General features: G+C 37.7%; 1 protein-coding gene across 2 annotated transcripts; it reads right to left on the bottom strand.

The window, feature by feature from the left end:
* On the bottom strand, nucleotides 1-23815 carry OAT (ornithine aminotransferase). Of its 2 annotated transcripts, XM_087932564.1 has the most exons (11): nucleotides 23600-23690; nucleotides 20760-20805; nucleotides 16372-16590; nucleotides 9001-9225; nucleotides 7402-7497; nucleotides 6190-6317; nucleotides 4665-4787; nucleotides 2708-2836; nucleotides 1296-1409; nucleotides 881-1025; nucleotides 1-516 (listed from the first exon to the last, which is right to left on the bottom strand). In XM_087932564.1, the coding sequence occupies exons 3-11, from the start codon at nucleotides 16568-16570 to the stop codon at nucleotides 356-358; spliced, it is 1320 nt and encodes a 439-aa protein (XP_087788690.1). In that variant the 5' UTR covers nucleotides 16571-16590; nucleotides 20760-20805; nucleotides 23600-23690; the 3' UTR covers nucleotides 1-355. The 2 variants fall into 2 exon arrangements, with proteins under 2 accessions (XP_087788690.1, XP_026560717.1); XM_026704932.2 differs by lacking the exon at nucleotides 20760-20805 and having other exon boundaries at nucleotides 23600-23815.
* Between the last annotated feature and the right edge of the window lie 1846 nt (nucleotides 23816-25661).

Genomic DNA, 25661 nt, shown 5'->3' with positions numbered 1-25661 from the left:
TCCATAATTTCTTTTTAATGAAAAGTTTCATTAAATGTAATATTTGTTACAGGAGGTATATAATTTATACTTTGGCTGAAATGTAAGTAACTATTCAAATTACGGTTCATTAAAAGAGACTGAACAGTCCACGAACAGAAAAAAAGGAACAAAATTTAGTCTTCTTTTTTTTTTTCCTTTAGGTCCATTATAAAATAAATGTTTTAGTTTGATCTTCAAGGGCTGCTTTTCTGTGGCTGAACAGAGCCAAAAATTAAATAAACGAAGAAGGATCAAGCTGAGCTAGTGCAATACCATGCTTCAGCTACAGCAGTTTGCCATCTGATTACGGGGACAGCCTTCAAACAAGACGCCTTCAAAAAGAGAGGAGGGTTTTGTGGATAATTTCAATGCACTCTCTAATCTCGTCTTCCTTGATCACTAGTGGGGGAGCCAACCGGATTATATCTCCATGTGTCGGCTTGGCCAGCAGTCCATTGTCACGGAGTCTCAGGCACACTTTCCAGGCGTCCCAATCTTCAGAAAGATTAAAAAGAAAAAGATGGACCATTTTTCATTAGAATCCAAATCTAACACAATATGAAGCACACAACAAATACTGTGTTTCCCCGAAAATAAGATCCTGTCATATGGCCTGAGAGTGGACCGTGGACCGGGGGTTGGGCACCCCTGCTTTAACATAATGTGATGAAGGTGTGAGGGTAGTGGGAGAAAACCATCTTGTCAACACCCTGATTCCCATCCAAGAAAGATGGAAGGACTCAGTGAATATTTGGGTGTTGCTTTAGAACTGGTCCTGCAAATCTTCCTTGAGAGAATGATGAGATGGATTTTTTTTATCGCAGTGAAGTAAGGTAGCACAATATAATGATCATTTTACCTTTAGTTTCCCGAATAACAATAGCATTCAACAATCCTTTCCCTCTGACTTGAGTGACAATATCTGATGGAGTCTTCATCAGCTCATTTCTCAATATGCTGCCCATGATGTCTGCATTTTTAACCAATTCTTCTTCTTCAATGACCTAAAACAATTTTAAAATAGTTGAAAAGGATGAACACTGAGGATATCATAATGATTTCAATACGAAGTTTAATATGGAACGGCGCTATAATAGGCAATCAAGAGATTTCCAAAATTATGCATGTCTTCTTTCAAAAGATATAAAACAAACTATGTAGAATTACTCTGCAGCATTTGTTACTGTCTCAAAATCTGCAGGTTTCTAGTTACCTAAATATTCCAGCATATTAACAGATGTTTTCATGAAAGCCTCAAACCCTTACTTGCATACCTCAAGTGCTGCCATGGCAACTCGGCAGGCCAGTGGGTTCCCTCCATATGTAGAGCCATGTTCACCAGGTTTTATAGTGAGCATAATTTCATCATCACACAGAACGGCTGACACCTATGAAAGTAGCATGATTGAAAAAAATTTTTTAGAAATGAAACGTTACTTTGCTTTCCAACATCCTTTCAAAATATTTTGATGTCTACCACCTAAACACCTACTGTATACAGCTAAAGGTAGCAACATAGAGCAGTTCCTTTCTTATGTTAATTCAATGTTTTGTTGCCATATTGCTTCCTGTAAAATGCTAATGCTGCATCTGCTTTTAGCAATATCTTGGAAAAGTGTCTTGGATCAGCAGTGCTAAAAGTTTCTCCAATTATTTCTGCTGCATCCCTAGCCAGTGCCAGCCCAAGCCAGCCACTATTTATTTACGTTTTCAATTTTTATATGCTACCCATCTCAAATCCATGCTTAGCACAACAGTGTTAAAAGAAAATCTGAAAAAACAGTCAGACACGTCATAGAAACAGCAGCTGAAGTAAAAACAGTCTCATAAATCACCAGTCAACATAACCAAAGTACGGGTTCAGCCCCACCTCATGTCCTTCAATTCTTTAAGATTTTATGAAAGGCCACCAGGGTCAGAGACAATCTAATCTCTCAGGGAATGATATTCCAAAGGGCAGGAGCCATGACAGAAAAGAATCTCTTCCTGGCCTCCACCAGACAGCATTCCTTAGCAGATGGATCATAAAGAATGTTCCATCATTTCAATCCCTCCTGTTCAACTCAAGGCTGTAGTTCATTTCCAAGTTACCCTTGGAAGCCCAAATGATTCACCAAGCAAGATTTTGATTTAATGCTAGGCTTGGAACTAAGTCCCATTGAGTTCAAGGAAGCTTCTCCTCATGGATTTGTCTCAGAAGTTACAACCCTTCACACAGGTTCCCGCTCTTTTTGAATTCAGATGTATGTATCTATTTTGCCACAAATGCACGTCCATCAAGGATAACAGACTATCTCAGTCCCTATAAAACTAAAGACATACTTAAAATTCTTTTCTAATAAATTTGATCTTATTTAAATCCATGAAACTTGTAAGCTCCCTATTCATGTTTTCTTTCTCTCTCTCTCTCTCTTTTTGCCTTTTTCTTTGTTCATCTTTCTTTTCTTTCTTTTTCCTTTCTAAAAAGTGTTTCATGAAAATAAAAAATATATAATTCTTTAAAAGCTACCTTTGTATATACTGAAGCTCTTTCTCAGTATATAGGAAAGATTTGTGAAAGTCCTGCCATGCTATAACAACTTCAGGGTAATGTAGTTCAGCATTCTACAAATTATTCTTGTTATAATTAATCTTTTCAAAAATTCAAAAACAAATTCAGAGTACGTAAAAAAAAAACAGTACTTACAGGATAAACACCTCCAGACAGTGCCTTTCCAAGCAAAACAAGATCGGGTCTAACGTTTTCATGATCAACAGCTAACATTTCCCCTGTTCTGGCTAATCCAGTCTGAATTTCATCAGCAATAAAGAGCACCTGTTAATTATAAAGAGAATAAAACAATAGACTCCTTTAGAAATTAAAGAATTAATATTTCTTCAACAAGCAAGTTTACTTTAATATTCCAAACAACTCTATTTCAAGAAGCTAATACAATCATATCACAAAGAAATATATCTGTATTGCATAATTTTTAGTGAGGGGAGGCATCCTGGAATCACCACCTTCAATATTCAATTTTGTTTCTGTCTGTCAGTTAATCAATACAACTACCGATGGCTATAGACCATATTCTATTGATTTATAGGGTTAAATTAATACTATTAGAGCTGTACAGTGGTTCAGATTTGTGAGGGGAAAGGTGGTTTGGAGGTTGCATTTGTCTGCCTGTTATACCTGTTGGCAACTGCTTAAGAAAACTGCATCTTTTATGTGGCTCACATGGCAGCAGTCGTGACCACTTGCACCAAATCATTTTTTATCTTTCAAAAACTGCCACATGGCCTAACATCTGCTGGTTAAAATCATATATTTCAAAATAACATATCCCGTTTATAAATTTAACTGATCCCATCTGTATACTGTATACAGACCATTCCCCTAACAGCAGAAAGAGCAAAAACATGATGGAAGCAGAGAAAGGAACAGAGGATGAAAAAGGGAAAACAATACCCAGATGGATAGGGGAGGGGAAGGAAGGAAGGAAAGAAGGGGGGGAGGGAGGGAGGGAGGGACCTAAAAGACTAATCTTCAAAAATACTTATGCATTTCATTAGAAATAGTGTGAAGTCCTTTATAGCTCCCGCTAACCCTTTGTTTTAACTGTATAGAAGTTGATAATATGTGCAAATTTTTATCTGAGCCACTATTATGCAGCTAAATCTAAGAAACCTATTTAATATAAAAATGCCAGTAACATTCAACCATGCTATAACCAAAAGTAAACAAGTTGTTAAAATAGCCCTGTCAACAAAATGAGTTAGTACAGGCAGTTTACTAGTTGATTAGAAATGGGTTAAACTCCAAGCTTAACACATAAAGCATACTCTTCTGTCTGCTTCAGATAGGCACAGAGCAGATAAGATAGTAGAGTTGAGTAATGTTTCACCTTTGAGAAAAAGATTCCAACAGAACAACACAAACATCACTACTGAGAAAAGGGAACACTGTTTTTTTTTTTCAGAATGTGTTATACTATTAACTCCAAGGCATTTTGTTTGTTATTTTATACCTAAAAATGTAAAATTTTTATACTTTAAGGCCTCAGAAGCTTTAGGGGAAAGTTTTTAAAAGTTGCCATCAAATTATTAACTCTGATTAAAAGAAAAAGGGGAGATTATAAAATACATAGGGAATACTGTATTAATGGTATTTAATCAAAGGTTCTGTCAATTTAAACACCCCGAAATTAAATTAAAACCAATTTTAGTTTTATGTTCTCACCCTATCCACGTTTATATCCTACCTTTACCTAGTTTTGAGAATGCATCCTCCAGCCCAGAAATAGCTATGTTGTAGCCCAGTAATGGGCTTTTAACTCTGAATATAATAACAAAATCCAAAAAATATATCATTTTAGATATCACGGAGTACTGCCAGGCGATATTCAAATGTAATAGCAATAGAGAATTCCTTCTGCTCTAAAAGAAATTATGGTGTTGGTTAATTAAAAAGCTTGGCCACTTCCTAAGTTTTAAGTATTCTCATTTTAGAACATCTGACAAAGTGAATTGTTAGTTCATGGAAGTTTATGACTTTTTATGAAACTTGCTAGTCTGAAAAGATGTTACCAGATCTCTTCTGATTTTTGGCTACCATAGACCGACATGCTCTCTTACAATGCCTTTTTGGTACAATCACTTACGTTGTGCTTTGTGCAAAGTTCTCGCACTCCTGTGAGATAACCTTTATCAGGAACAACCACACCAGCTTCACCTTGAATCGGTTCTACCATAAAAGCTGCAACATTTGGATCTTGAAGTGCACGCTAAAAGGACAAACACATTTGTAGAGTAATCAGAATCATTAAACACAACTCAGAAGAAGGGAGATTCTAGTCTTGGATAAGAGCTGCAACCAAGACATACTGAATCTTATTTCTGAATAGCTGAATTCTGAACAGCTCATACCAGATTCTTTTAAATGCAGATTTCATTCAGTGCAAACACACAAGCATATGTCATCATCCATGTAAAGAATTTGATTTTGTGGCACTTTAAATTAACAACAGGTTGAAATGTTCTCAATGTGAGAAATGCAAAGAATAGCTTTATAAAATGAAATGCTCTTGGGGGTGGGGGGGGAACTGCATTAGTTTAAACAATACCTGAAAAATACTGTATATGCCAATGGATAGCCCTTAACATCCTTCTTCTCCAGTTCTCAGTAGTAAATTTTTGAAAGGCACATTTCTCCCTATACTAACTTTACCAAAAGTTGAAATTTTAGTTAGGAACAAGTGAAACTTGTAATAAAAAGGTGGCCCTTCACTTTTGCCTCTCTTTTTCCTCAATCTCTGTTTCATGTACTTTTTGTATCTGCTTTGCCTTATTTTCATTTTGCTTTACTCTCCTTTGTGCTGGTATTATTCATCCTCCCTGCCTTCTCCCCAAGTTGAGAGCCAGCATCTCAGTCCCTCACCATGAATCACATTCAAATTGGCGTAGGTTTTCATCGCCCTGTCAGCTAGGCAGCATCGAGTTTCTACACCCTGAAGCCCAACACTGACCATATTCACATTGTTCAACAGGTTGCACCTCATCCTCACATCCTTTCCTTCTTTCAACCTATATTATGTATACCCAGTTCACCTTTACAATTCTGAAGTGCTTGCTTCCATTTTTAAACATTTTACTGAATTCTACAGTACATACCAATATAGCAGAATCCTTTTTGTCATATTTGGCTCCAAAGCAACTGGTGTAGGAACTATTTGGATCGTAGAGAGATTTTTCTCATTTGATAGGCAGGAAGGGTGGAGTTTTGTGCATAACTCTTATTACAGAGTATTATAAAACTATTTTCTGTAACTAAGCCATGTGCTTTTATACGGAAGCAATTAAATTCTATTGCCAGTCCATGAGAAAATTCATTCATATGCAAGTCCACATCTTATAAGCAGGATCACAGGGCTGTCAATCTCCCAGCCCGTGGGCTGGATGTGTCAGGTGCTAGCCACACCCACACCCAGTTTAGTGAAGGGGAAAAAAGTCCCAATACATCACGTGACGCCGCTGTGATATATTTGACACCCCTGGCTCAAAGGAACCTCCATGTGTACTCAAAACCAGTTCTGTAAAAGTTATTCCAGTCTTCCAGGACAGCTTCCATAAAACAAAAGTACATTTAGCTAAAAATCTTGCAATACAGATTGGGAAATTGTGAGGTACCTCAAGAGCAGGCAAATCATTGTAGGGAATTACTTCAAAACCTGGCATAAATGGTCCAAACCCATCATAGCTGGAAGGATCTGTAGAGCTTGAAATTGCTGATAATGTTCTTCCCCAGAAATTACCAGCTAGTAGAGTGAAAAATAGAAGAGTACACTAAGAGAAGTATCTATATTTACTGTTGAGTTATGTTTATGCAGATAAGGAAAGATATGAGTAACTATTTGTTCAAAAACACATTGTCACCTTTATTGTGGATAAATATAGATCAAGTTCCTCCATCTTGATTTCCGTCAGAATTTTACTATATTTGTTTTAATACCATGCTACATCTAACACTATTTAACCTACATTTTTTGTTTCCAACTATAACAGAATGCTACTATCTAATATAGACTCATAAGAAGGGGCAATCACCTTTACCTTATAAACACCTTGCAATATAATAACACCAAGGTCATGAATGGCAAACGATAGCAGCTAAAAGTTGATGGTGACTGAATGCATTCAGTAACAACCTAACTTGAGCAGATCCCAAAGCAGCCTTGACCATTGTTTTACATATTATAATTTTGAACTTTAAATTATAGGTCCATCATAAACCTCCAGCACTACTATTATTATAAAAGAGAATTCTTCTGATTTGTTAACCATACATGCTTCTTAAGAATTTCAGCCAACATATTGATTCTAGTTGGCTAGCATATAATACAATTCTCAATGTTAATATAAAGTCCCAATAAATATGAAGTTTTTCCTCTTCCAATTAGTTTAGTTAATTTTGAGTTTAGTTTACTTTTATTGACATTGCACCTCGTACAGGAAATTAAATGCCATCTTCAGTGTACATTATAACTATAAAAATAAAACACAAACACACATTGCATTCTATATAATCTATATACAACTGCGGTTTCAGCATGACAGCAACTTAAAGCAAGATTTGACTTAGTGCCACAGAAACTTATAGATAAAAGCTAACATATTCATTAAAAATGCTATTTTATAATAGTAACAGGTAACTCACTGCATATTCTTTGACACAGTATGACACATTAAGATGTCATGCTTGATTTTTAACTAAAACACCCAGAATCTCTTCTTAAATGCAAAAGTGTTCTTCGTCTGATGTTTTGCTCTAGTTTCATTTGCTGTCTTTTGAATGTGTTTGCTTTACTATTGCTTTTCATAATCTGTAATTGGATTACTCACCTGCAAAAACAATCTTTGCTTTGTATTTCGGAATACCTTTCACTGTGTAAGCCCATTTACGAGCCAGCTTGCATGCTGTTTCTCCAGCCTCCACACCTAAGACAAAGAACACATATATAACAGATGGCAAGGAAAACAGGAAATGAACATTGTGGAGTCCATGGTGATCTCTGAACTTTTGCTTTCAGACATTTCATTAACTGACTTTAAGAGACAATAGCTTGCCTTGCCAGTGTTGGTGGGGGTATAGGTTTCTTCTTGGTAGTTCCTTGATTGTGGTACTGCTTTCTACTTGCTTGTTTATCAGGTGCTAATCCCTGTTTATTGGGTTGTTGGCTGCTGGAGAGGATATGTTCTAGTCACATGGACACAAAGAGACATTTATGTACCATTCAAAAGAAGCAATAAAAAAGCTCAGAAGGAAACAAAAAGACCAGTCCATTCTATTTATGGAACTCTCCCTTGCTCAATTACAGGATGGTCTTTCTCTTGTAAGTACTATAAGATTCTTATTTCTTTATCCAGCCTCTGGTATATCTGTGCTGCTGTCACTACTGTGATGTTGTTGGAAGTCTATATAGCAGCTTCACGGCTGACCCTGTTTGGGCTCAGAAGCAAGGACTCACTTGAGTAGCTCTTGGATAGGAGTCCAACAGATAATACCAGAGTTACAGACTAAGGGAAGAGTTTTAAAGATAACTCAAACAAACCACTGGAAAACCATATCCACATTACTGGGGAAAAAGAAAAGTGTATTTTTCAGGCTTGTTCGGGAGTCAGGCATTATCATAGGATTTTCCCACAATATCCAAAGCATCCAATATATGGATTAAACATATTTTTTAAAAAAAAATATTAAAGCTTTAATCATTTTCTTTTCAATATTTTTGATCTATAAGTGCCATCTAGTGGTTTCACAGATGGTATGGTGTCTGAGGCAGTCCAACTGTCAAATATATTTATTTAACCTATGTATGTGGCAGCTCAACTGGCAAATTATGACTTTTGGGTAACTAATTTAGGATTTTAAAAAAATGAAAATTGTAAACCAGTAAGGTAGAAATAACAATAGGACACATAAATTCCACGTTACTGAGATCCAGAAAAAGGGAGTAGGAGGGTCACAGCTCTAAGGGGTAAAACTTAAAAACAGAGGTAGCACCTGATTCTTGATAAATAAATAAATAATACAGTAGTGTTAATTGTACTTCTCTTCTCAAGGGAACATGTGAGAGGTTGATCCCCCACAGGAAGAGCATCCTAGTTGGGATATGGAGGAGTCAGCACCACGGAATTACTGCTATGTATTTCAATTTTTTTAATGTTTGTAATTGTTTTAACTTTATTTTAATTCTCTTCCAGCCAGAATCACTTGTTGCGAGGAGCAGCTATATAAATTGAATGAGCGACTGAACCAAGGAACAAGGCATGATTTCTCTTAATGGGGTCACAACAGACTCAGAATGCTGTGTCCAACCAGATTTCCATGGTGCCGGGAACTAAGTTCATGTTTTAGAATTTGCAGCTTGCTTCTGTCACACAGATGTTACCCAGGTGCTTATTACCATTCTGACTGGAGGAGAGGTCAACAAATGTTACCTGTGTTCATTGGAAGCACTTTGTTGTATTTGAACATTTTCGTGATGTATTCTTCATATTCACCAAGCACGTCATTATAAAATGCTCTTGAGGTAAGAGTAAGTTTTTCACACTGGGATTTCAAAGAGGCTATAATCTTTGGGTGACAATGGCCTTGATTGACAGCGCTGTAAGAACTTAAGAAATCAAAATATTTTTTGCCTTCTACGTCCCATAAATAAACACCTAGAAAGGAATTAAAACAAGCAACATTTAGTTATTTCAAGATGCTCTATCCGCATGAAAAAAAAATAAGCAGCTATCAATTGACAGGTGACAAATAAGTACAAGTAGTCCATGTAGTGACTGTTACAACAGCTTTGAAAAAGTGACTTATGACCATTTTTCATACTTATGGCCATTGCAGCATCCCCATGGCCATGTGATTTACATTCAGATGCTTGTCAACTGGTTCATATTTATGACAATTTGAGATCACCTTTTCTCACTTTATGACAAGAAAAGTCAATGGGGAAGTCAGACTTACTTAACAACCGTATTCCTAATTTAACAACTGCAGTTGATTTACTTAACAACTGTAGCAAAAAAAAATCATAAAATGGACTAAAGGTCACTTAACAAGTTCCTTACTTAGCAACATAAATTTTGGGCTCAATTGTGGTCGTACGTTGAGGACTACCTGTACTGCTGGAAGTTGAAATCACATTCTCGATTATCTGGAATCCGCCTGAACAAAATGAGATTTACCTTTAAGTAGTTGTGCAGAGGCTGCATTTGAAAGTCATTTATCTGGTAAATCTATAGCTACATAATCAAGATTTCTAAAGTCATCTTTCAGCACTTTATAAATAAAATTATTTTGTTTAGCAAAACTTAATCAGAACGACAATAGTACAGCATCTTTTCTCATTTCTGGTAAGGTTTGAACACAAAAAATAGAAGTTTATCTTGTATAGCCTGGGTTGCATTCATATAAAATTTACTCAGTGGGTAGAGTGAAAACATAATATAAATGAAGCCGTGCTGTGACAAATATTCCACTGATACTTAGACCACGATGAAGTCTGAAAGTTCAAGTTGATAAAACGAAATACCAAGAATGATGTTCTTCCTTTGAAAATGACTGTGTACATACTTTTGCTAAGAAAAACCTTCTCATCAGAGTGAACTGCCAGGTTTCTTCGATCCTGGTCTATGATAATCTGGCAGGGTCAAGCATAGACGGCATTCTATATTTTAGTTACGAGACAGTATCACTAATTGATACAAACATCAAGTTTCAAAAAATCCATTCCAAAAACAATAATTAATCCTTGGTTGAAACACCAGCTTCTAAATGATTCAAAAATCAGGAAAACAGGAGGGCATAATTTCTTCAAGGGGTATGAGAAATCTAGATTTCCCTACATCCGATGTGTCAAACATGCAGCCCATGGGCCACTTCAGGCCCATGATAGGCCCAGAGTTGTCCCGCGGTGCTGTCCTAGATAGCGAGGGACCACCCATGCTGCCCTGGCCCCAGCCCACCCTGGCTGGGCCCACCCAGTCGGCCATGATGACCAGGCCACATCTACTCCACCCCCCTAAGGGCAAACAAAATCCAGATACGGCCTGCAATGGGATTGAGTTTGACACCCATACCCTACATATCTTGATGATTTGTCCTATATTTCATCCTTACCCCTTTTTTAATTCATTGTCTAAAGTGTAGTTTCTAACCAACTCTGACATAGCTCTTTCTGTTATTGGAAAGTTCATAATACACTTAAATGCAATTTCTAACCAAATTTAATATAGAGTAGATCTTTGTGTTATAGGAAAGCTCACAATAGGTTTATATGTGAATATCTTGCATGAGCTGATACAATGGCACCAAGGGAAGGTTGTTTATTTTCACATTTGCAAAGTAAGCAGAAGACTAAGCATTTCTCTCCCAGAATAATATGCTTCAGCAGGCTGCAAGATACCAAGACAAACAATTGTGTACTTGTCCTTAAGGAAGCACGTTACTTGTTATTTATCTAGTTGCCAAGCACACTGTCAGTGAGACAATATTATTCCACAAACCTGCTAATGTGCAGCTGTATACCAGTAAAAGAGTTGACCTACAAACAGTTTCCAGCTGCTTGTGTTGTACAACAAGCTTTAATCTAACCTTATGAGGCTATAGAGTAGCAAGAAAATAGTTAGACTTTGACACCTTTTAAGCTTCTAATTAATCCAATGATAACATTCTCAGAAAGTAGTGAAGCTTGCTAAAAAGCAGAGACACCATGGATGAGGCGATAAGTGTTGCAAATTATTGGTATCCTAAATCCTGGGCAGTCTTTAAAATGTGCTCTGTCTTTGTAGAAAGACCCTGTAATTTTTACAACAGGAAACAGGAGGAAGAGAGAGATGAGAGGAAAAGAATCAGATATTAAAATTCTGTTCCTGTTGACAGAATTGAATCTGAACATAAATCTCAATTGAAACTGTTATGCTAGTTTTATTTACTTTTTAGTATTTTATTCAGGTTATTCAGTGGACTAATACAAGGAGAAATGTTAGTGTTCCAACAGCCACAAATACAAAAATAGATGGGGAAAAGGCATCTGTACCACCAAGAAACATTAACAGTTTTTCAGACAACTAGTATATTTCCAATAGGAAGGAGGCACCGGCTAGAGAGATTTTCCGAAGCTTAAGCAGCATTCAAGACAAGAATCTCGGTCAGAACTGTCTCTTTCCATCCTTTTCTTATTTACGGATGAAGCTGTAGCAATAGTCTCAGCTTAACTTCAAGAAGTCATTTCTACAGCTGAATGGTCTTGCCCAGCTCTTCTTATTTGTGACTCACTTTCTGATGGGTTTTCAAAATTCTTATGTTCTTCTTTAAACATGGTATGCTTTTGCAATAGCAGCCTACAGGGATCAGCAATTCTGCTGGTAATAGAAAAATCACAAGATCATAGTGATTTATGAGAGCAGTTGTAGTCATTAACTGAATTGCACGTGGTCATTAAGTACATCACATGATTTGACTTCCTGTTAGCTTCCCCACTGTCTTTCCTGTAGGGGCCCCAACTCTTTCCTGTAGGGACCAGTTCTGTGGAGAGAGGTGTTTTCCCTGGACCGGAGTGGGTGTGGTTTCATATGCTGCCTGCATCCTATGAATGGGGCTTTGCTTGTTTGTGCAGCCCGGTTTCTGGCATGCCGTGGGTTAGATCAGGGTTTGGGAACCCCTGCCTTATTGTGCTTGTCAGAAACTAACAGTGTAGCAAATGGTGATCAGCTGACCGCAGGACACTACAATCGTAGCAATTACATGTTGGTTGGGACTAAGATTGCCTAATCATGATCTAATCATTATGGAGACACTGGGGTAGTCACAACTATGGTTATAAGTCTCCTCATTCAGCACCAAGTCATACAAGTGGTTGCCAAGCAAGTATTAATTGTGCAGCCAACTTCCTTAGTATATACATATACCTCATTTTTTCTCAGTCTCATGCTCTCTAAATAAATGAGGCTATAATAGCCACAAATCCAGGGAACGTGACTAATAACATCATACAAGTAACTGTGTAAGAAATATGCCAGGGGTCCAGGTAAATCAAGTTTTAAATTTACATTTTCTCCCCACTGTGTTCTATTAAGAGCATTTGTCAGGTGGATCATCAGCTCAGCAGCAATGAGCTTACAGGGGAAAGAAAACTTTGGGTATTCATGCAAATATCTGGAACAGGCCTTCAGTAAAATAAGGAAAAATGTGTGCTGTGCTCTTTAGCGTGCATTCGTCCAGTTATAGACACAGGTTTCTCTCATGACACACAAAAATAGCTGATTAAATACCGGCTAATATTCTGATGGAGAAAATACTGCCATGGAAATTGAAATTTGGCAATTTTCTAAAAGAGTTTATGACATAAAAATTATCATAAAACAAAATGCCATAAGTGTTTTTTGTGTTGATGTTTGACCTTAATGTTTTCAAGGCAGATGCACTCTGAATGGATCCCAAGATCCGTTAAGAACATTTTTCCAGTTTGCTAAACTGTGTGGCAAGTTTTTTTTCCCATGGAGCTTTTACAGGCAATTCACTGTAATTGCTCTACAACCCTAACCATATGACCACTCCAACAGAGAGAGAAAGTTTACAAGAGACTTACTCTGTTTAATTGCCTACAATTTCATAAAAATAAGGTTATTTTTTCCTTCCTCAAAATAACATTGGCAGCATTTCAGGAAGCGAGCATACTTTATACATGAAGTAAAACCTTTTGCTTAGCTCTGAAAGCAGAGATAGATCTCTCTCTCCTTCTCTCTCTCCCTCACTCCCTCCCTCTCTCCTCCTGTCCCAACCTTGATTTTTCATATGCACAGTCTATTACAATATTATCAAGAGAAGATCACTCATACTGCAATTAGGATTTTTTGTGGGGAGGGAAGATTAGTTTATTGGGACTTTTGAAATTTTGAAAAGATACTGTGATTCTGTAGTTGGTTCACTGGAAGAGAAATTTGTCTGCATCTTCCTCAATTATCATGAGGATGTTCCTTGCTACTCAGTGTGTTTTGGGTTCTTTCCCCCCAGACAGATGAGAACTGCTGCAAATAATTATGTTTTCCCTTATAGGCCTATGTGGAATCCAAGTCATATTTGTATATGTCATAAGCATTTCCTGTGCTGGAAGTTTGTGTGTGTGTGTGTGCGTGTCTGTAACTTTTCAGAATAGTTTTTCAACTACATGGCCTTCTATAAATAGTTTTATTTTGGTTGTTGGCTCATCATATTAAACTTTTCTGTGCTGGTGTTGGACCGTGACATTTTCAATGCAGATACATCTCTGAATGGATCTCAACTTTTCCAATGAAGACAGTATATTTTCTGTCATTGTCAGTATAGTTCTGCCATTGTTGGACACATCACTGTTGAAGCTATATCAGAATCTGGTAAAGAACCAACAGGTCACCGGGTTTTCTAGTATCAAATACAGGTGGTCCTCAACTTATGGCCACAACTGAGCCCAAAATTGATGTTGCTGAGTGAGAAATTTGTTAAGTGAGCTTTGCCCCATTTTACAACTTTTCTTGCCACATTTGTTAAGTGAATCGCAGCAGTTGTTAAAATTAGTAATACGGCTGTAAAGTGAATCTGGTTTTCCCATTGATTTTGCTTCTCTGAAGGTTGCAAAAAGGGACCACATGACCCAGGGACATGCCACCGTCATAAATAGGAGTCAGTAGCCAAACATCTGAATTTTGATCACGTGTATTGCACGGGGATGCTGCAACGGTCGTTAAGTGTGAAAAATGCACATATGTCACTTTTTTCAGTGCCGTTGTAAGTTTGAACAGCCACTAAGCGAATTGTTGTAAGTCGAGGATTACCTGCAAGGCCCAATGTGAATATAACACTTGTTTCTAATAAATACTGTCTTTTCCCTTTTTTAGTTACTTATGAAATAAGGGATCACTCCTAGTTTTCCATGCATTGGAGAAAAATATCTGATCGATAAGACAGGTATCCTCTTCTGTATTGTAGCTGTCAACCATGTCAGAAGCTGTTAAGAGGTACGGAATACTTCTAATTTTCTCCAAAGAAGACAAACAACATTATTTTTGCATATTCTTAGCATATATCAAATTACTTTGGCATGAAACGTTGAAAATAATGGTCAATTATTGAAGTACCAATGTTTAAAATCTATAGTAGGTTGCAAATTTGTGCTACGGCATGCTTATTGAATAAAAATATTAAATGTCAATAAATGTCAAATTAGTAGTAAAAGAATTTTTAGTACTAACTGGTCGTATCTGCCAGAAACAAAGTCGTTTACAACAATTCTCTTTAGTGTGAAAACAGAGGTAGGCCACAGAAATCACACAGTAAAATATGAGTTGCTTTCCAGGATTAAGCTATCGAAATGTGGCATTTACATGTTTTCCCAGGTTTAAAAGTGTTGATGCTGTTTCCACTAAGGTGGTTGCAAATGCCAAGTCCTAGTTAGAAGGACAGAAATAGAGAACGAGCTACGCACTTGTTTCAATCAGTGATGTTGATAGCCTATTTCCTATAACATAAATATAAATGTATGCCAAATTTCATTGAAAAAGAAAAGATAGCAACCCCAGGCAAAATCAACGTTTCCGTGCTAGATATACGAATTATACAAGCCATAGTCCAAAACGACTCTGTATCTTGTACACACATGGGGGCTGAGAAGAAAATATATTAGATATGTGAATCTAACCAATTAATCAAAAGGAACTTAGAACACAAGTTGATATAACTATTTGCCCCATATGGCATGCTCCTATGTCCTATTTTTTTACTGATGTCAACTTCCTTCATCCTGAACTCCATTCTTTACCCTTCCTGAAACAGATATAAAATTCAGAGGAAGAATGTTATTCTTACTATAGCATCCCAGCTATCATTCCTCAAAAAGCAAATTAATGGCAAAATTACAATTCCAGGTCACTTAAAGAAGAATGCCTCTCTCCCAGGAACCTTGCAGTTCTTCCATCAAATTAATTTCTTAGCTAGAAAAAGCTGTGGGATATTTGTAATGCTTGGATCAGGAACCTTTGGGGCAGAGCACAGCCATTCTATCACTCATCCATATGCATAAATAAGCTGCTAATACAAGGCAACTGATGAGCAGAATGCTTCCGAACATGATACTCTCAAACTGCTCATCATACTTCTAGTCATACAGCTGCAATATATGTTATGAGAAAGGCATCTAGCTTCCTTATTTATTCAATTGTAAGGCTGCTTTTTATACAATAAAAGAGATCGGTCTTCTCGACAGACATCCCTGCGGTCCATTCCCCCTTGCTCCCTTGCCCTCTCCTATTGCACATGAACTTATTTCTTCTTGTTCTTTGTAGATCGAGATCCGTGGTGGTTAGAAGGCAGTATTGCAGGCTACTTCTGCCAAGTGCCAGCAGTTCAATCCTGACCAGCTCAAGGTTCATTCAGCCTTCTATCTTTCCAAGTTTGGTAAAATGAGGAGCCAGATTATTGACTCTGTATGCTGATGCCATAAATCTCTTAGAGAGGGCTGTAAAAGTACTATGAAGCAGTATATAAGTCTTATGTGTTGTGCTATTGTCAGATCTATCAGCTAGAAGAAGAAAAAAGAGGACTGTTCCTACAGTAAGTTCTCTCCTTCTTTGGAGGGCACATGGAGAAAGAGAGGAGAAACAGCTCATATGGCAGCTACAGAGATCTACTATTCCTAAACAGTCTCCCTGAGCATCATTATTTTAGTGTGTAAGCACCTGCCATTAAGAGGAAGAAAAGTGAAAGATAAAGACCAATTCAATATTATCTAAACCAGTAATGGCTAGAAACAAATCACATCAATTAGAAAGATGTACCTTTTCCTTTTTCAAGTGCCACAGGGAGTGGGTGATAATTATGTGCACCATATTTAGCTTCACGCTCAAATATGTAGTCTGAGGATGGTGGGCCTTGGACTGTTTTCTTTGTTGCAACTGATGTAGCTGAACTTGCTGAAGTACGGATACCCCGACGCAGAACCGCCAAGCATTGTGGGTGGGTCAATTTAGAAAGCATGATGGTAGTACAGTTGTAATCTGAAACCAACGGAAAATGGTAAGAAACCTGTAGATTCCCAGAGAGCCATAGTTTTATCAGAAAAAATATTTTTATACACAGAGAGAGAGAGAGAGAGAGACAGACAGACAGGCACACACATACACAAGCACTTAACATTAAATTCCAGATATAATAGTCAATAGATTAAGGAATTTGAACAGCTTATTAATATTTTTGAAGCATTTTAATATTGTTCAAGTAAACTTAAAGATATTGTTAAAACCTTTCCAAAACATTTGGCAAATTTCTAAAGCAGCAAATTTCTTTCCAAGTCTCCCACCCTCCAGATATCTTGGAATGAATCACAGAATTCACTGCAAGTGATCACTGGAGCATGCTGAAATAGGAAAATTGCCCTAGAAATAAATTGGACTATAAGGAACATGAATGACTTAGTCTCAGATTTCCATTCTCTACAATATCCGGAAACACTCTGAACAAATGGGGCTATCTGGTGGCTTCTATTCTTTGTGATTGTGGTGACATGCAGATATACACATATGTATACATGCCCTTTGTGTTCCGATCAGTGTATACTTGAGGACCGCTTGACAGCAGGACAGAATGCAATTAATGTTGCTAGTTTTTAGTTTAGTTTAGTTTAGTTTAGTTTAGTTTAGTTTAGTTTAGTTTAGTTTACTTTATTGTCATTGCACCTCATACAATGAAATCAAACACCATCTTCAGTGCACATCATGAACATGAAAATAAACACAAACACACATCCTTCACCCTTCACACATTGAACCGGAAACCCCCGACACCACACCAACACTGCACTATACAGCAGAATTCAAAAGAGCTACTGCCCTGGGATAGAAGCTGTTTTTCAGCCTATTTGTCCTTGTTTTTATTATTCTGTACTGTCTGCCAGATGGTAATGGTTCAAAAAAAGGGTTCCCAGGATGAGATGAATCTTTGAGAATGTTTTGAACTTTCTTAAGGCAGCGGGACCTATAAAGCTCTTCCAAAGAGGGGAAAGGGCAACCAATGATCTTCTGGCAATGACGTTAACCCTCTGGAGTGCTTTCCTATCTGCCACCATGCAATTGGCAAACCATTCAGAGGTGCAGTATATTAAAATGCTCTCTATGGTGCAGCAGTAGGTCACCAGCAGTTTTCCATTCAGTTGTTGTTTTCTGAGAAGTCTCAGGTAGTATAATCTCTGCTGAGCCCTTTTGACCAGGGCTGCAATGTGGACACCCCAGGTTATCAATCAGAACAGAGCTGGAAGAGACTTTGGAGGTCTTCTAGTCCAGGGGTCACCAACCTATTGGACCTTTTAAATCCCGTGGACCAGAGACCCTGGGAAAATCCCAAAAAAAGTCTGCAGGAAAATTCCCCCACCCCCATTTTCTTACCGACTGATCGTTCTTTATTTGGGATCGCAGGATACCGTCTCCAGCTCTGTTCTCAGGGGGAGAGAGAGAGAGACTTTTGGCTTCATGCAAGGAAAGCAGCAGAAGCAGCAGATGTCTTTCTTTCTCTTCCCCAAACTCTGCCAGAAATGAGTCTTTGTGAGACTTGTCATGCCGGCGCAGCCTCTTGGAGCAGGAAGCCTTGTAGGGTCCCAAAGACTCATTGCTGGCGGAGTTTGGGGGAGAGAAAGAAAGACGTTTGCTGCTTTCCTTGCGTGCAGTCAAAAGCAGAAGCAGAAAGAAGCGGAAAGAAGTAGCTCGGTGGCCAGGCCAGGCGTGTGGGGCAAGTTCCTCCCCTTTGCCCTTTCCCCTATCCCCTCACTACCTCATGTTGTTCGCAATGCAAACCACGCAAGCCTTATATTCCCGCACAGCCTGGATTAATTGCTTTGGGGGGTGCTTTGGGGTTGACATTTCTCTGCGGACCACCAAAGTTTTCTCGCAGACCACCAGTGGTCCCTGGCCCACTGGTTGGTGACCACTATTCTAGTCCAACTCCCTGCTGAAGCAGGAGACCCTACACCATTTCAGACAAGTGGCTGTTCAATATTTTCTTAAAAACCTCCAGTGATGAAGCACCCACAACCTCTGAAGGCAAGCTGTTTCACTAGTTAATAGTCCTCACTGTTTGGAAGTTTCTCCTTAATTCCAGGTTGAATCTCTCCTTGATTAGTTTCCATCCATTGTTTCTTGTCTTCTGGTGCTTTGGAAAATAGACCCCCTCTTCTTTGTGGCAGCCCCTCAGATATTCTATCATGCCCCCGCTAGTCCTTCTTTTCTCTAGACTAATCATATCCAATTTCTACAACTGTTCTTCATATGTTTTAGTCTCCAGGACTTTAATCACCTTACTTGCTCTTCTTTGCACTTTTTCCAAAGTCTCAACATCATTTTTGTAATGTGGTGACCAAAACTGAATGTACTATTCCAGGTGCGATGCTAAGGATTTAAAAAAGCAGTACTAATACTTCATGTAATTTTTATTCTATCTAGGCAAAATCTGTTTAATTTGTACATATTTTAATCTTGTATTTTATATTTTAAATTTTATGTCACATAGTATGCCTTATTTTAATTGTGATGGTCCTGACATGAATAGAGAAACATTCTCAATTTTCATCTAATAGATTACAGGCAGGTGTGTTTCTTAGTTTAGAGGAATGGCTACTTTTGTGTGTTTTTGTGTATGAAAAGGTCAGGAAGATGAAGATGGATAGACAGGGAAGAGGGAAATGATTGAAACTGAGTGTCAAAATACAGGTAGTCCTTGACCTTCAACTGTTCATTTAGTGACCATTCCAAGTTACAATGGCACTGAAAAAAGCGACTTATGACTGTTTTTCATAGTTACAACCTTTGCAGCTTCCCCATGGTCATGTGATCAAAATTCAGATTCTTACCAACTGGTTCACACTTATGACCATTGCACCATCCCTGGGTCATGTGACCCCCTTTTGCGACCTTCTGACAAGCAAAGTCAATGGGGAAACTAGATTCACTTAACAACTGTTTTACTAACTTATCAACTGCAGTGTTTCACTGAACAACTTGGACAAGAAATGTCATAAAACAGGGGGAAACTCACTTAACAAATGACTCACTTAGCAACAGAAATGTTGGGCTCAACTGTAGTCGTAAGTTGAGGACTACCTGTATACTACCTATTAGAAGATATGTAGCTTTTATCAGGGCTTCTTGATTTAGGTTTGTTTTTGTCAGCACAGTTCAATTTTCCCCTACCACTCAAAAATCATTTCACTTTGGAAAGCTAGCTATTTAAAATAACAGTTTTCACCCTCAATTTTGCTCTTGGCCCAAACAAAACAGCAACAAGTTTTTGCAGAACTCCCTGCTTGGCTTTCACAAGCCTGATCAGCTCGGAAAAAGGTTTTGCAACCTCCCCACCACCACATGACTTTCCTGAAGGGTTGCTAAGCCACAATTTCCTAATCCCTGACTTACCAATGTGCATGAATCTAACTAATTATGGTTTATTCAAAAACCCTAAGATTAAACAAAGCATGGTTTAACACAAGTCTGAGCAACATGCTTTGGTTTGCTCCAGTATTATTTTCATATCCTTCGAGGGTGAGTGGCAAAGCAGTACAGCTATGCCACTGGAGTGACAGTGTTGGCATTCTAGGCCTCAGCTGAATGGCGAATATACAAATATATATAGAACAAAATACATGCATTAATCTATGATACCTTGAATCTCAAAAAAAAGTACAATAAAAATTGTTATTGTACTATTGAATTTTGGCAGAATGATGTTAGTGGGCTCTGGGAGGGCGCCACAGGATGTACATATGGATTACTGTCCGCTAGGTAGACCAGATCAGGATATCAACTTGACAAACAAACTAAAACTGTTATTTATTGAGATAAGTTATAACAACATAATCTTGCAAGTCTGGTTGTGTGGTACCTCCTCCTTCCTATTGTTCAATGAATGAGGGAGGTGACTGAGCCACTTCTGAACATTATCTGAACATGATCTTGAAATTCTTGACTTAAAAAAATGTTTTGGCCCCTATTGGCTTGGTAATGGAGTCTTCATATCTCCATCAAATCATCATCCTTAATCATCTTCACTTTGGGTGGCCATCCCAATGTTTGTACAATATGTAAACATAGTATAAAACATTTGTTTTAACCTTAAATTATGAGCAGAAGCATCCTGAGTGTCACAATTCTCCCATAGATATCACATGATTCAGCACATTTACCTTGAACAAATATCCATTGTCTGTACTTTTAATCTTTGGTATCATTCTAAGTAAAAAAAAACACGTCAGTAACATACCATAAATCTATTCTAAATAAATAAGACTACCCTTGGAATTTCTCAGCAAGTATTGCAAGAGAGAGGAAAATCACCGTGTTTTGCTGAAATACTTTAGTTTTTATCTACATGTTCAAAGCTTCAGTTCAAATATGTTTGACAGGTCACAAGTGGATTACCTGATCAAATATTAGCTAAATATATCTGCTGTTAAGCGTCACTGTTTGGCAGGGCCTAGAGACCTGCAAAGGGGTAACATGATAGAATCATTCTATAAATTTTCCCCTGTCCACAATTACTACTGCATATTTAAAAACCCTTTATAGATGAAAAAGGAAGATCAGACAGTATCTGGAATATCAACAATGACACCTACTTATTTATTTCTGTTATGCTTGATACATGATTATTTCCTTGATACATCTATCCATATATTACTAAAACTCTCAGGCCTATAAACTTTAACAGATGAAATGATGCATCATAGGGCAATGATTTTTGAAACAAGATACTTCAAATGCGCTAATTTATGGAATGTGTCCAAAATCTGGGTCCCATGCCTCCTGTGGAATTAAAATTTGGCAAATTTTATAAAATACTTTATGACATAATACAAAATGTCATAAAATATTTCCTGTACCGATGTGTAACTGCTATATAGTTCGATGTGGGCTATTTTCAAGGCAGATACAGCTTTGAACATATGCCAATTTTTCCAGTGAAGACAGTACATTAGAAGTTCCGTCACTATTGAGAGCACTGAGGTATCTATTAAGGAAATATCCCTGAAAGGATGGTCCAGTGGGTCACAAGTTGCTTAGTTAAACATGAAATATTTTTTTAAAAATGCTAGAGAAAGGATGCTATTTTTTTAAAAAAGGATACATTTCAAATGACTCTCCAAACCAGCCACTTGTGTTCAAAAGATCCTAAATGTCTCAACTTGATGGATATTTAGCTAAATATGAATTATAAGGCTCCTTGGAAAGATGCAGTATTTTTGCAGTATTTCTGGATCAGCTAAAATGTATTTAAAATTCTTCTAGTAATATGTTAATGCAAGATGACTACATATAAGAACAATATCCTTCTCCATTGGTTTCCATATTTCTATATTCCTGGATAGTGCTAAATATCTTCCAAAGTAATTATATAACTATTCTAGTTGTTCGGGATGTATCAGGACACTAACACACTTCAAATATCTAGAGACTTCAAGGAAAAAGATCACATAAGATCTGGATGAGACCCAGGCTTAACACTGCATAATTCAAAGTTGCATCAGTCGGAATGTAATAGGACTATAGAAGTCTGGCCATTCACACTTCTTCATATTAGTTTGTTTTGTAAGAAAGGTGACACTAAGATTTGTTTTAATATTAAATTTTGACACACACACACACACACACACACACACACTGAAAATTATGGTCACATTTTAAATACAGAAAGCAAAAGAGCTTTTTTTAAAACTTCCATTATAAAAACCAAATTTCCCCTTGCTTTAAGAAAAATCAAAACATGTAGCATATATACTATTTTTATTCCTCTTTACCTGGAAGGTTGAAAAGGCATTTTCAATATAAAGTAAAACCACTAAAAGTGGTTCCCTAAAAATCCTTTGTCATAGTTAATCCTTTACTATTTGGCACCAAGATATGTCCATTAATAGGGTTGAATAATTAAACCCTTTTAATAGACATACCTTGGTGCCAAATAGTTATACAAGATATACAATTTGCCTCCAATACTAAAGGAAAGAAATGATGTTGATTTTGCAAAAGAAGTAATATTTTTATGGTTCAAAACCTAGCCCCGGGCATATCAGCCCGCATAGGACATATGTGGTGGAACAAAACAAATACCATTGTTTCTTGGAAAACTGGAAAACGGAATGGAAAATTTGTTTAAGATTTGTATCTCCCTTGCACTTTTTAGACAGTTGGTGTAATATCTCAAAAAGCATCAAAAGCCTGTCTATCACGGGACAAAAATGGGCATATATGTTTCAGACCTAATTAAATCAAATTGCTCCTGGGATATTGGAATGGCTTGCCTCGGAAGAAGAGATTGCCATATCTAATAACCACAGTTAGTGAAACCCCTATTCTTAGGTAAATATTATTGTGTTTAACAGATCCTTGGTAGATTTGTACGGAGTGCAACCAATCTCCAGCATAGCCATGCTTGGAGACCTTTGATTTTTTGCTAAAAATTACAAAGACCCGGGCAATGCAGAGGATTGAAGGATGCTGTTATGCGGGTATTTTTATTTTAGTGAAGACCGACTGCAGCTGACTATAACAGAAGCCTTTTCCCTCTTAGTTATAGCCCTTGTATGCACCAATACTCCTGGCATGCTCAGGATATTTTTATTTATTTTATTTTGTCAAGTGATTATAAGATAACAGGTATAAGAATAAACAAAGTTATGAATACATGAAATGGATACATGTAAGAAAAATAAAAAGAAACAACAGACCACCAATCAATCAATCCATCAATCAGAATAGAGCTGGAAAGGAAGAGTGACCAGGGTGGCATTGAATTCAACAGGAAGGCTCGGGAGGAAGTTATGCAGCTAACGAGGCAAAAACTGAGACGGACTTTGCAGGATCCCCCAAGAGGAACAAGCTCTACCCGGATCTCGTCCAAGTACCAGCCTTTTTTTTTTCTCACCACCCAGAAACTCCCGGGAAATGGACTTTTGGGGAAAGTCAGCATCCTCTCCCTTCCCCTGATCCCAAACCGGAGCCTAACCGACGCCCGATCCCTCCGCGGTACCTCCGAGATCTGGCTCCCTTTCTCAGGACTTTCACAACCTCTCGAGGAAACGTCAGCGCAGCTTGCCCCGGCGCCCGTCAGAGCGAAAAAGGCCGATCACGTCACAAACCTACGAACAAGACTTGCCTCCTGCGAGATGCCTCATTGGTTTCGCTTCCCCGATCACGCCAATCACGGCGCGGCTTTCTTGCCTGCCCCCTCTGCCTTCCGTTTTCTATTGGCTGGCTCCGCTGTCCTTGACCTTTTTAGATCTTAACTCCGCTCCTAACCAATCAGCTTGTGCCAGTTTAAGGGGGGAAAAATGCTGTGCCTTGAGTGAGATTCTTTGATAGGTTAGCAGGGTGTCCTCCTGTTTGGAACCCCTGGCATTTTTCCCCCGCTGTGAAGTAATCACAAGGTCGAGTCGCTTTGCGGGAGGGGAATGGCTTTCCTTTTTTGAAGTTAGAAAGGAATCTGGAAAGGGAAGAACTGAAGGACTAATCACTCGGGTGAAATGATAGCAGTGTTACAATATCTAAGGAGCTGCCACTAAAGAAGAACGAGTTAACGTTAACTTATTCTCCAAAGTAGGACAAGTAGCAATGGTTGGAAACCAATCAAGGAGAGAACCAATCTAGAAATGAAGAGAAATTTCCTGACAGTCCGAACAGTTAATCAGTGGAACGACTTGCCACAAGAAGTTGTGGGTGCTCCAACACGGGAGGTTTTTAAGAAGAGATTGGACAATACTTTGTCTGAAATGGTATAGGATTTCCTGGTTAAGCAAGGGGTTAGATTAAAAGACCTCTAAGGTCCCTTCCAACTCTGTTCTGAAGTGTGTGAAAGAAAGAGCTAAGCCATTCTTTCCAAATTTACTCCCTCCAAAAGATGTGGATGTGCCCACAATCCATTCTGGCTTAAGAGAACTGCAACATTACCTAAAGATTCAAGTGGGTCTTCCAGATCTGGGCTGTAAAACTCCAAAGCATCACTAGATGACAGCAGCGTTTGCCACTGCTGTTTGCCATGGTCTAATGGTTATCCTGTTTTCTGTAGCACAGATTAATATTTTATTTATATTTGTATAGCTGCCCCTTTCACATGACAATGACTCTGGGTGGCATAAACACTTTTTTTACAGATTCCTATTACTACTATTTTATTTTTATCCTACCTTTTTATATATAATTCAAGGCAGCAAAAATACCTAATACTCTTACATACTACTTTCCCCGTGTCAACTCTGAGGTGGGTTGAATCAGATATTTATTTAGCTATTTGATTTATATCCTGCTTTTATTTGTACAATTAAGTCATTTTGCCTAATTTTCCCACATCCTATTTTCTCTACAAAAACAATGCTTTGAGATGGGTTGATCTAAGAGATAGACATTGGCCCAAAGATATCTCAGCTAGTTTCTGTGCTTAAGGCAGGACCAGAACTCATGATCTCTTCCTTTCTAGGCCAGCAGCTTACATGAACCCATATTCCCTGTGCTGTCTTCCTGAAAATGTTCTCTGGAGCAATTTTTATAAAGTCTGTGCATAAATTAATAAAATTTGAGGACACCCGCTTCTCTTTCTCAAAGGTATAAATTGAAGACAGTAAGTAGCTATTAAGGAATGTAGAGGAACAATTGTATTCACTAATTTGTTCTTTGTCTCATTTGCCTCCCAAATCTGAGGGTTCCAAGTCAAAAGTTTCCATGGTTATCAATCAGGTGAAACTGGCAGCAAGTTGCAATCCTAACATATTGGAATACATACAGGTTGCAGTTTTTTCCTTTACAAAATTAGTCATGTTTTGGGATTATTTGTACTTTTTGTTACAGACTACTGCAAAACTAATTTATATTTTGTTTCCTCTTTTCTGAATACACCAATGTTCTCTGTTGAGTTAATACCAGCAATGTCATTCCTGTAAATATACTTTTTTATTTTATATGTAATGTTAAGGCAAAACAGATGCCTATTGCAGTTCATATAACATTCCATAGGGCATCACTCAATTATGTTGCAACAATACGATTTATTTGGCTTTAGCAGGTTTTGTAAAGTACTTAGCCTTAATATTTCATTTAAC

Source organism: Pseudonaja textilis, chromosome 4 (assembly GCF_049901715.1).
Source record: "Pseudonaja textilis isolate UNSWEBS1 chromosome 4, rPseTex1.2, whole genome shotgun sequence".
NCBI lineage: Eukaryota > Metazoa > Chordata > Lepidosauria > Squamata > Elapidae > Pseudonaja > Pseudonaja textilis.
The sequence above is the reverse complement of the archived record's forward strand: the minus strand, read 5'-3'. Positions and strand labels throughout refer to the sequence as shown.

Bases quoted from the DNA above. Each gene is read 5' to 3' on its own strand.
- OAT (XM_026704932.2), bottom strand. From the start codon at position 16,570: ATGCTTTCTAAATTGACCCACCCACAATGCTTGGCGGTTCTGCGTCGG. The intron at 7,498-9,000 runs GTAACATTTGTT...TCTTTGTCTTAG, and splicing joins AGTGCTTCCAATGAACACAG to GTGTGGAGGCTGGAGAAACA. The intron at 4,788-6,189 runs GTACCTCACAAT...TTGTCCTTTTAG, and splicing joins ATGATTTGCCTGCTCTTGAG to CGTGCACTTCAAGATCCAAA.